The sequence below is a fragment of the Entelurus aequoreus genome, linkage group LG03, assembly GCF_033978785.1.
Source record: "Entelurus aequoreus isolate RoL-2023_Sb linkage group LG03, RoL_Eaeq_v1.1, whole genome shotgun sequence".
NCBI lineage: Eukaryota > Metazoa > Chordata > Actinopteri > Syngnathiformes > Syngnathidae > Entelurus > Entelurus aequoreus.
In genome coordinates, this window is record NC_084733.1 from 44,641,260 (window position 1) to 44,654,183 (window position 12,924).

Sequence of the window (12,924 nt, forward strand, 5' to 3'; positions counted from 1 at the left end):
ATAAATTATATGCAATCTGTTGTGTTCCCTAATTTTTTTCTGTGTACATGAATGAAGGTGTGTGTTGCTGAGTCCGACTTGGACATTATCTGGACTGGGCCTGGTTTAAAAAACCCTTTAAACAAATCTAATTTCATTGACAACCTGGTCTGTTGAAGATAAGGCCCTTTTTTAAAAAATAAAATAAAATAAGATAAATAAATAAAAAACATTTTCTTGGATAAAAAAGAAAGTAAAACAATATAAAAATAACTACATAAAAAATAGTAATTAATGAAAATGTTAGTGGACCAGCAGCCTATACAATCATGTGTGCTTCAGGGACTGTGTCCCTTGCAGATGTGTTGTCTATGTTGTGGGAACCAGAATATTGGTAGCAGAAAGAAATAACCCTTTTGTGTGAGTGGGTGTGGATGAGTGTGCATGGGGGAGGTTGTTTGGGTTGATGCACTGATTGAAAGTGTATCTTGTGTTTTTTCTATGTAGATTTAATTTAAAAAAAAAAAAAAAAAAAAAAAAAGTTTTTATTTTTTTTTAGAACAGGCCCACGAGCGACTCATCTGGTCCTTACGGGCGACCTGGTGCCCGCGGGCACCGCGTTGGTGACCCCTGCTCTACAGTATGAACACCCCTCGCACATTTAAAGCCTCTCAAGCACTCACTGCATAGTCAAGCCCCCCCTAAAAAAAAACCTGTAACATAGTGAATGTATGACATCATGCCTAGTGACTGATGGGCTGTTATAACATGACCCAAAAACATGGCTGTGGAGTTGCCAGGGTCATTCGATATGACCTTAATGTGTGTGCTGTTATTGCAAACATTCACAATCACGATGAGGCACACATGTATCATTATACAATAATACAATGATTGTGTTTTTATTTTATTTGAGTTAAGAGTTTTATATTAACCACACATGTTGAATAGAGGCAACTGGACGCTTCTTACTTGTTGAAAATGTTTCAGAGTTGCATCCAGCCTTTGTGGATTACATGACCTGACGATTTACAATAGTTGCATACTATTCAAATCCAAGCAGAATGTATTTAGAAGCAAAGGTTTTGGAGTAAAATGAATACATGCATGGAATTGTTCAATATTAATTTTAATGCAAAACAATGATATTTACAGAATAAAATAAATATATTTTTAGGGCTGTCCAAAATAAGAGTTAAATCACGTGATTAGTCCCAAAAAAATATTGCATTTACCATCTATATAATACAGAGGTGGGTAGTGTAGCCAGAAATTGTACTCAAGTAAGAGTACTGTTACTTTAGAGATTTATTACTCAAGTAAAAGTAAGGAGTAGTCACCCAATTATTTATTTGAGTAAAAGTAAAAAGTATGTTGTGAAAAAACTACTCAAGTACTGAGTAACTGATGAGTAACCTGTTCGTTTAATGATGACGGCAACAAATAATGTACAAAAACATAAAAATAGCCAGGCGGTTTGATGGGTGAAACAGAGTCAAACGTCACCAGTGACTGCATTTGATTGGTGAAACGCAGGCATGCGATAGATCCTACTTTGAAGGTCTGTCTGACAAACCAAAACAAACAAAGCGTGCATTAACAGATCGATAAAAATCAGTAGCGAGCTGAATGTAGATAAATGGAGCGTAGTAAAAGTAGCGTTTCTTCTCTATAAATATACTCAAGAAAAAGTAAAAGTATGTTGCATTAAAAGTACTCTTAGAAGTACAATTTATCCCAAAAGTTACTCAAGTAGATGTAACGGAGTAAATGTAGCGCGTTACTACCCACCTCTGATATATTTATATATATATATATATATATATTAATATTAAGTTAAAGTTAAAGTAACAATGATTGTCACACACACACTAGGTGTGGCGAAATTATTCTCTGCATTTGACCCATCACCCTTGATCACCCCCTGGGAGGTGAGGGGAGAAGTGGGCAGCAGCGGTGGCCGTGCCCGGGAATCATTTGTGGTGATTTAACCCCCAATTCCAACACTTGATGCTGAGTGTCAAGCAGGGAGGTAATGGGTCCCATTTTTATAGTCTTTGGTATGACTCGGCCGGGGTTTGAACTCCCAACCTACTAATCTCAGGGTATGTATAATACTTCACCCCAATAAACATGCATCCAATTAAATTCAGGTTAGAGTTAAATTTAATGAAAATCAATCGTTTTACACAAATTAAAAAGGCACAAAAACTGTGTTGTGTTGATTTTTCAGGGAGTTGGCAACCCTGCAGTTGAGTGAATAATACAATTCCCTTGATCTACTTTGAGTATGTTTATGAGTACTACATACTGTAAATTCAAGCATTATCATTATTACACAATGACAGTTGGGTTCCCTTATTACAGTGTTTTAAAATCCGTCCAACATACACCTTCCTCATGATGCCAAGCCTGCCATCTAGTGTTTGTGAACCTGCATGTTTCTGATGCACTCTGTTGCAGTGCACAGCCTGGAGGACAAATTCAGGAACATCTCCTCAAATGCCAACATTACTTTTGATTTATAGCCACAACTCCAAAATGTCAAATATGTGTATTATTCTGCATTGTTTTATTCTGTTTTTGTGTGATACATCATATCTTCAAATTTCCATGTTTGGAATTGCTACTACTGTCAGGTAAAGTTCACTTGGTTGAACTATGATTTACAGAACTAGGCCAATAACTTTGATCAGTATAGTGTCCTGACCTGCCATCCAGGTCTGGCCGTATATATGATTTCCCAGTGTTTAGTTAGTGTCAGCACTCCTTCCTCCCAGCTTTTCCATTTCCTACATGCTTTCCCTGCCTCGCCACAGCCAGTGTGGAGTGCTGATTGACACACCTGCCTCTGTTGGTGATTAGGAGACCTGTTGACTATCTCCATCTGAGTACTTTACATGTCTCAGACCTCCAGACCATGTTCTGTCTCTGCATCCTGGGGTCACGCCTACTGCCCACATGCGAGTTTTTGACATAAAAAAAAAAAACAGTTTGTGCAAATGGTGATTTCCCTCTGCCCCCACACTTTTATAAAAAACACAATCAAAGATAATATAGGAAATTCAATCTGGAGGATCATTCATTCATTCACTCTATAGGCAATGTACAGTATAAAGTAACATTTACCATTCTTAACCGCCTTTCAATACATAGGTTTGCCGGTACACACCTTGAGCTTTGTGGAGGTTTCTTATCAGTATTTACTTTTTAATTGTATGCTCGACATCACTAGTTTGTATTTAAATAGTATTTCTTATATTGCAGTGAGCCACCAGATCCTGGTTCTGTAAATCCTATTCTTAGTTCTATGGTTATCACTACATATTTTGTCTTTGCTACTTAATCTGTTTTGTGCGATGTGTTTTTGTTGTGTGGAACTATATGTTTATTGATAAAATGCAGGTAAACTTTATGTAAGATGTAAGTAGATTAACACTGCTTTCATGACTGAACACATGTGTGATGTGTGTCACAAGACTTTTGATTGAAAGCAACATTTTCAGGCTCAGCTATGGAGATGCTTGATTACTCTTTGATTATCCACATGGATGTGTTTGCTGTGCATCTACCTGCAGGTCTGTCTGCATTCCACAGTTACATAATGTGGCAAATAGTTATGGTTGAAGATTCATGAATAAACATATCGGACAAATTTAATAACAATTTATTGTATTAGCTTTCTGTAGGTGCAAAACATAATTTCTTTTAGACAATTTCTGGTGGTGGTGGGGGGGGGGGTACAGACTACATTGCAACACTTGAATGCACCCGTCGAGCATTGATAATGCAATTGTTGTGTAGTATGTCTTAATTACACATACAATCGAATAGGTAGATCAAATTAGACTATAATTTAACTATACTACTATAATGAAAAAGTAGCCTGTAATCATTCCAAATAGAAGGCAACAAACGCTATGGGTGGTGCTTCTTATTGAGTGAGCTGAGAAATTTGCGGGCACCACAATAGGAATTCCCGTCTTACACAGATGACAGTCCTCCCCACAGAAGGCACACGAGTCCATGTGGCGGAGCGCATCAGAATTATATGTTGTTTCTGCTCTCCTCGCTGTAAAGCAAGAGCAAATTATGTTATCATGACATCCAAATGACAACCCGATGATGTATGTGATTGCAGTATGTTCAACTTTACATTATTCCATCACATGCACTGTGAGTGATTGCAACCAACATCTTAAGGTTTGTGGTGCTCATTTGTGTTTATGTTTAGTATGTAGCTGTACTTACTGGGTTCATAGTAGTCATAAACTTGCACCAGAGCATCCTGGATGTGAGCCACTTTGAACACTCTGATGAGTGGAATTTGGATACAAACCTCTGATTTGTTGAGCTGCAAGCATAATGTAATAAATGGTCAATTAAATGCATGTACGTTAGTCTAATAAATATCAGCTATTGTGTGGACCACAATGCTCCTTTAAATAATAGTAAAGACAATAGCTGCTTAGTGTTGTTATTTAGCTCTTGTTTAAGAGAGTTTCAAAATATTTGAACTATTCTTCAGTGTGATGCATTCCACTAATAATAAGCATAGACATAATTTCTGGCACAGTGCTTGTATGAGATTGCTTTACATCAGTGGTTCTCAAATCTTTTTCACCAAGTACCACTTCAGAAAACACCTGGCTCTCCAAGTACCACCATAATAACTAACATTAAAATACAGTAGTGTAGTATGCCTGAGTATTCATTAAAACAAGGCAGATGTTTTGTTTAACAAGTATATTTAATATTTTGGCAACTACAAAATTACACACAGTTTGAACAGTAACACTGTGTTTGAATATTTAATGAAGTAAATATTTGGCCTACAGCTGGATGGAGCCAACAGTTTAAGAATCACTGTTTTACATTATGAAAGTGTGCCTAAAGAAAGATAGCTCTAATGAAAAAGATGTAGAATAATATCTTTATACAAATTAGAACAGTGCTGAAATGAGGAAAGGCTTTGAATTGCGTGAAACGCTACATAACAAATTGGAACATTATCTAAGACTCACGATGGAAATAGTTTGTGACGTACCCCTGTGGTCAATACTTGGACCAAAGTTGTTTAATATAAAATGGTTATATCATAAAATACTTTAAAGTTAAAATTACTCGCAAATGACACAACCAAGTTTTATTCAGGAGCTAAAGCAAAAATTTTAGGAAAAATAAAAAAATAAATAGAATAGTGTAACTAGTGTATGCATTGACCAGGTACGTAAATAAAAACTAATTTCTAGGTATCATTATTGAAGATCAAACACGATTTGGACTAAAAATGCCTCCACAAAATGTTTAACTCTTCACTCTGAATCATTGCTATAAAAGCACACTACAGTCACAAACCAGATTGCAAAAAGGCATTTAAGATAATACGAAATATTGGTTACAGCCAATCCACAAAACCCTAAAATCTTAAATGTTAAAAATATGTACAAAGCAAACAACATGTCACCGATATTGTACAACCATTTGTTTTTCAGCAAGACAGAAATACAAATAAAAAATTGTATCTAAAATGTATGCCTGTATTTCATTAAAGACTTTTAGCATATCAACATTATCAGGGAAATTATGAAAGAGACGAGTGAAGAACTGAAACAGTGTCCTAATATGAACCAGTTTGTGTAACATGTGGCTTTTTACAAGACAAAAGGAGGAAGCAGACTGCTGGAACCACATTGTGTCTGTTATTATTTATCTCAATATGTATTCATGCACCCGCCTTCCGTCCGAATGCAGCTGAGATAGGCTCCAGCACCCTCCGCAGCCCCGAGAGGAACAAGCGGTAGAAAATAAATGGATGTATTCATGCAACATTTATTTCGTAGATTATTAACTATACATCCTGTATGAATTCATTCATGATTAAATAAGTGATCTACAGATTGATTATACATTCTTTGTGTATATTTTGTTCCTTTTTTAAAAATGGCAGACACATTTTTAATGTGAGAATGCGAAACACGTGAAAGTGAACAGATGATCACAAATCGGAAGAGGAGTAGGATTTAATAAGCTCTGCTTCTTCCTACTAATTTTCAGTGCATGTTGAATGTTAGTGTTCCTTAATGTTATTTTGTTAAACATGTTTGGAGGAAACTAATCTCAATTCAAGTCGATTAGGACTCACAGAATGCAGGTAGAGGTAGACATTCTGAGGCAGGGTCTCCACCTTTCTGATCAGATGCGTTGGAGCAACAGCCCCAGGGTGAAGAGTGAAGCCACTGAGCATCCCTACATCCAGTACAACCATGCCTGTTTGGGTTATGACCTGACTGTTCTTTAATCTGGACAAGAAACATTGAAAACATGGTTATAGGTTATACGAAGTATCTGAAAAAGAAAATTCAAATAAACTGTAGTCCTTGTGAAGTGATCACAGAGACTCTAAAGGTGTGACTGTACAGAGCGTGTGAATAATTGTGCTCTTCGATTAACTAGAGATCAATCTGGTGTATAAACCGTCCCTTCCAGTTCCACCAGGAGGAGACCAAGGTTTTCCCAGGTCAATATTTGCAACATGTCCTTGGTCTACCACACCAGGGAGCCGGACTCGGTCCCATGCAACTTCTCCTCCTCCTCTCAATGTGAAGGATCAGTGGGTCTACTCTAAGCTCCTTCTGGGTGGCGTAGTTTCTCACCCCATCTCTTAGGGTGAGTCAAGCCTAGGGATGATGTTCGAAAACTGGTTCTCCCGATGCTTCGATAAGATAAGAACCGATTCCATGGATTCGAATCCCTTTTTGAGAACCGGTTCCCGTTATCGAAGCCACTATACCGTATTTTCGCGACCAAAGGGCGCACCGTATTAAAAGGCGCCTTGTCAGTTACAGGTGCTATTTCTGTATGTAACGCATAAATAAGGCGCAGCGTATTTTTGGGCGCAGGCATGGTTAAACATACGCTAGCTTAAAACATACGCTAGCATGCATGGACGCTCTTTTAAAAAGGCAGCAGAAGCAAAGCTGAGTTTGGTTGTACTTTATTGAAGTATTTATCAATGTACTCACATTATTTTTTGATCAATCCTCATCCACAAATCCATCAAAGTCCTCATCTTCTGTGTCCGAAATGAACAGCTGGGCAAGTTCTCCATCAAATACGCCAGATTCCCTCTCGTCATTTACAAAGTCAGTCTCGTTGTCCATTAGCATAGCAAGCTAGCACAACAGTAAAAGCCGACTTCTCTTGCCCCGTTGTGCGTATCGATTCGCTACCGTGCTTCTTCTCCACAGTGTGCTTCACCGGGATGTTGAAAGTGAGCGACAACTCGTCAATGTTGGTGATGTGTTTTTCGGCATTTTTTTATTTACAACGCACATAGCAGCACTATATGCTCACTGGGGGCGTGCCATGAATTTATTAACTTGGACCCCGACTTAAACAAGTTGAAAAACGTATTCGATTGTTACCATTTAGTGGTCAATTGTACGGAATATGTACTGTACTGTGAAATGTACTAATAAAACTTTCAATCAATCAATCAAAAGCCTTTAGCGTCCTCTCTCACCTGAAACCTTCACCCGCATGTTGTCCTCAGTCACGTCCGCTTTTCCTCCATATAAACAGCGTGCCGGCCCAGTCATATAACATCCACGGCTTTTGGAACTCAGCTACACAACAACCTATCTGGATTTGGTAAGAGATTCGATAAGGAATCGGTTCGATAAGAGGATTCGATAATGGCATTGACATCGATAATTTTTTAACGAACATCATCCCTAGTCAAGCCACCCTACAGAGGGAACTCGTCTCGTCCGCTCCACAATGTTTTTCTTTCGATGACTATGTAGAGCTTGTGACCATAGGTGAAGCTAGGAATGTAGATCAACCGATAAATTAAGAGTGTTTGCCTTCTGGCTGAACGGGATACAGGGACAGCATTACTGTAGACGGGGGTGGGGGGTGGGGGTAGGGGGGGTCTTCAACTAAAATTCTCATAGATCCAGATACAGAACATTTCCTCATGCAAAGGTCTGGATCTTATTTCTGTGGATAATAATACCTGGGATTTATATAGCGCTTTTCTAAGTACCCAAAGTCGCTTTAATAATAATAATAATAATACCTGGGATTTATATAGCGCTTTTCTAAGTACCCAAAGTCGCTTTAATAATAATAATAATAATACCTGGGATTTATATAGCGCTTTTCTAAGTACCCAAAGTCGCTTTACACGTTAAAAACCCATCATTCATTCACACCTGGTGGTGGTAAGCTACTTTCGTAGCCACAGCTGCCCTGGGGTAGACTGACGGAAGCGTGGCTGCCAATTTGCGCCTACGGCCCCTCCGACCACCACCTATCATTCATTCATCATTCATTCACCGGTGTGAGCGGCACCGGGGGCAAGGGTGAAGTGTCCTGCCCAAGGACACAACGGCATGGTAAGAGGCGGATATCACTTGTATTTCTGTGTCTTCACTTCTCGTTTATCTGCCTCTGCATTTAGAGTCACCATGTTTACCAGTGTTCCTTTTGACAACAGTTTTTCAATTAGTTTTAGTTATAGTCTTTTGACAACAATTTATTGTAGTTCAGTCATATTTTAGTAATCTAAATTGACTAAGATTTAGTTTGGTTTTAGTCGACTAAATTCTTCAATATTTTAGTCGACTAAAATTACAGGAATTTTTTTATCGACTATAACGATATAACTATTTTTGTAGTTGTTTTTAAACCACTTCTATAAAGGTTATTGCAGAGAATTTCAAAAACTGAAATACAGTCAAACATGCTCAAATACCTATTCAAACTTCACGAAGCACATGAGGACCAGTTGGGCAAGCTCCCCTGCACCTGCCAGTAAGTACCCTTGCAAGTCTAGTGTTCCACAACCAGGGCAAAAAACACATTGCACCTCTTTGGGAATAGACTTCTAAAGGATGCTGAGGTAGTTGATCCCCTTGTAGTTGGAAGACACCCTCTGTCACCCTTCTTGAAAAGGGGGGCCACCACCCCAGTCTGACAATAGAGCAGTGGGGGGGCTGTCAGGGGCAGCAAGGCCTTCTCTGCTGGCCTAACATAAATCATGTAATAAATTCAGTAAAGTAAATTTTATTTTTGATTTACTTTCCCTAAATATATAAAAGTATTCATCATATTCTCTTCAAGTCATATTGTACTCCAGTGTTGAGCTTTTTACGTTAGATAGAGCTTTAATCCAACCAGAATTCAGCTAGTTTGTTGCCAGCGCTGTATGTAATCTGCCGGAGCCCTTCCGAATAAAAAATGCGGCGGTCAGTGCAGTGTAGGTTAACAGGGCACATACAATTGATAGACATTTGCAATAGCCAATCAGATCACAAGTTGTTGACAGTACACTTCACTAGGTTGCCACATGTTGAACCGTTAAACACCTTCTGTGTGCACAAGTTGTGACTTGTGAAAGCAGGGAGTGCTATGCAAATCAACAGAACCGCACGTAACTTGGCTAGCAGAGAAATTTGATAAAGACTCGCTTTTTTAACACATGATGGCTGAAGAAGGGCAAAACGTTGATTAGTTTACAAATATATACTTGCAAGGCCATTTGATTAGAATAATTTTTAAATGCGCCGGAAATCAGCCTGTTTTGTACACTATTGAGGGGATCCAATGCCCATTAGTGTGCAAGTGCGTTTCTGTGTAGTATTTCTTAAATCGTGGTTATTTGGTGACATAAATTATGGTATCATATGTGGTATTCATTAAAACTGGGCTACATAGAACATCACTGAAGGCCTCGGTGTGAAATGCACAACCCGCCACTGCAATGGATTGTTGCTCTTCCCAACTTCCACTAAATGTTGAAGAGACGTGTCAACCACGGCAGTCCCACTTGCATCTCTGTGTGTTTGTTATCTTAAGTAAAACATTATATTTGTGTATAACTGATCATAAAAATACATAAGTAATTATGATAGTAAATTTAACAAATTAAATTTGTAGTGTAATATTTGTTTCCCAAACCGTTGTTTTGGCGACGATAAGCCTAGACATTATATTGGTAAAATAATTGAAATATCATCCATCATTGTAAAAACAATGAACATCTTCATTTATGACACGTTTAAATATAAAACCTCTTACCTGACACACACAGATAACAACAAGTGATGGTAGTCTTCCTCATCATTGACGTCCAAGTTTAATTCAAAAGCCTCCTCGTCTCTGGCACGCAAGAAGCGTTTCTGTGAAAACGCTTTGCTCTCCAGGTTGTAAAAGACATTCGTCTGGAGGGATTTATGGAAGAGTTTAAGACATTAAATATTACATTTTATGAGGTTACGTTTTACTGTACTGGCTGATATTAATGCCAATGTTTAAAGGACACAAATGCACCACAAAAACGTTAGTGGTCGTTACAATAAAGGAAAAACAATAAGTGAGTTGTTGCATATTGCAATCATAGATTCAACATAGATATCCTGAATTACAGACAGGAGGAAGTGGATGGTGGACCATTGTGTTTAAATTGAACAGAATGAAGAAATTAACCCCTAACCAAAGTCTTGTGAGTAGTATATTGCAGAGACACTAATGCAAACAATATTCTAAGCTGCACTATGTGTTCCAGATAGGCCATCACGCTACATTTGCTTTTAGCTGTTTTTTGTTTTGGCATTTACAATGTATTACACATTAGCTCACGCACAGCTGCAGCTTTCAAGTGACTCTGGTCAAGTTCCGGCTATTAAAACCATAGCTTATGGAGAGTTCAATTTGATGGAAACATTCCTACAATTTAAAGGGGAATGGTTGTTGCTTCAAATTTTCAATGGTATTGACAGTGGTTATTGTGAACGGACATGAGGTTTAGAAAACAAACCTGGAATATGGCAAATCCTCTTCCTTCAATGTTTACATTGAGGTGAATATCCTGTTCAGCATTGATCTGAAAAGTAGGAAGAAGTCAAGTTAACGATGCCTCTGCAATGTACTGTATGCTTCTATAAACAAAATGTTCATCTATTCCTTACCTCTTGCTGCTGATATGTTAGATATGTGGTGGAGTTGATGGGGAACATAAATGAAGAGGCATGATCGGAGATATGAAGACGCAGGTCAATGGCGTTGGCTCCACTAAATGCAGCATAGTTAGCTAGAGCCTGCAGCGCAATGACAGTATCCTATTGTGGAAAAAAAAAATCCAGACTATTGGTAATGCACATACTGTATGCAATACAAATCAGTTGGTTTTCTCAAATAATATTTTCAAAGGCAAAGTGATGTGATGAAATTTAACAGGCCCAACAAAAATGTCACACTTGACTAATTTGCTGGGCTTTTTTTTTACCTTTTAATATGGCACACATTCAAAATTAAGGGAAAGTGAAAAGTGAAGTGAAATTAGGCATCGAAAAACGCTCAATGGAGTCATCCGTCAAAGCCGCTCAAACACCGTGACCATCATCAAACATAACGACAGTACCTCCCAATAAGTGTGTCTCTTCCTCCTTGCAACACCTCTTCCAGTGTGCAAGACAACCACAAGGATAAAAAACAGTGTAATTCTTCCCTATTTTTGTTATGGTTTTGTTTAATTATTGTATTTAATATTTTCATCAGTGTGTGAATGTGTGTGTGAATGGGTGAATGTGGAAATACTGTCAAAGCGCTTTGAGTACCTTGAAGGTAGAAAAGCGCTATGCAAGTATAACCCATTTATCATTTATCATTTATCATTTATTACTGCATTTGATATAGCCTTCATGTATTCTGTATGCTGTATTCTGTATCCGGCCCGCCAGCGTCCAAAATCCGGCCCGCGGGAAGTCCCAAATTTAAAAAAATAAAAACTAAAAACAATGTTTGCTATTATTTTTTAAAATCTGTCCTTTCGAATCTGTTTTCTACCGCTTGTTTCTCTCTGTGTCAGTAGTCCTGAGTTCAATCCCGGGCTCGGGATCTTTCTGTGCGGAGTTTGCATGTTCTCTCTGTGACTGCGTGGGTTCCCTCCGGGTACACCGGCTTCCTCCCACCTCCAAAAACATGCACCTGGGGATGGGTTGATTTGCAACACTAAATTGGCCCTAGTGTGTGAATTTGAGTGTGAATGTTGTCTGTCTATCTGTGTTGGCCCTGTGATGAGGTGGCCACTTGTCCAGGGTGTACCCCGCCTTCCGCCCATGTGCAGCTGAGATAGGCTCCAGCAACCCCCGCGACCCCAAAAGACACAAGCGGTAGAAAATGAATGGATATATGAGCATTTGGTGCTTGTCCTGTAGAAAAGGGACAAACGGTAGAAAATGGATGGATGGATGGATATATATATATATATCCATCCATCCATTTTCTACCGCTTGTCCCGTTCGGGGACGCGGGGGTGCTGGAGCCTATCTCAGCTGCATTCGGCTATGTGATAGGATATATATATATATATATGTGTATGTTATATATACAGCCCGGCCCCCAGTCAAATTTTTTTAACCCAATGCAGCCCCCGAGTCAAAAAGTTTGGGGACCCCTGGACTAAAACATCAAAAATGCAATTTAAAGAGGGACTGAACTTTTTTTGCCCATCATTTATAATCACTATGTGAGACAAGAACACAATTCTCTTTCTCTTTTTGGTGCAGTGGAAATCGTAAAAAACTGTTAGTACAAGGCGGCTAACAATGTAGCCTAATGGGATTAATTTATTCTGCCTAGAGCCCCCCCCCAAAAAAACATCTAAAAAACCCCAACAGTACTTCATCTACATGCCATGAATTGAATATCTATCAAGTACAAGCAAAATTGTTGTTGTGAGAACTAAAACGGTGCCTTACTCACAAAGGCGTAAACTCAGTACTTTAGTGTGTAAAATTCTACATTATACATAAATCATGCCTCGCACTTCATAAGCCGAGATGTTGGTCAACTTTGAAGTTTAACTTAAAACCGATGGCATCGCTAGGAAGACATGGCAAGATGCTTGTTTCACCCCAGCATTTTATACCTGAGGAG

The 12,924-nt window shown here is 38.6% G+C and overlaps 1 protein-coding gene across 4 annotated transcripts in view; it reads right to left on the reverse strand.

The window, feature by feature from the left end:
- Window positions 1–3,703: 3,703 nt before the first annotated feature.
- Window positions 3,704–12,924, reverse strand: part of cd109 (CD109 molecule) — a 77,116-nt gene continuing 67,895 nt past the window's right edge. For all 4 annotated transcript variants that reach the window (XM_062041889.1, XM_062041890.1, XM_062041891.1 and 1 more), the window contains 6 exons: window positions 10,956–11,105; window positions 10,805–10,870; window positions 10,066–10,208; window positions 6,125–6,281; window positions 4,231–4,333; window positions 3,704–4,051 (listed from right to left, as the gene is read on the reverse strand). In XM_062041889.1, the coding sequence (XP_061897873.1) occupies window positions 3,840–4,051; window positions 4,231–4,333; window positions 6,125–6,281; window positions 10,066–10,208; window positions 10,805–10,870; window positions 10,956–11,105 (831 nt within the window). In that variant the 3' untranslated portion in view covers window positions 3,704–3,839. The remainder of the gene's footprint in view (window positions 4,052–4,230; window positions 4,334–6,124; window positions 6,282–10,065; window positions 10,209–10,804; window positions 10,871–10,955; window positions 11,106–12,924) is intronic.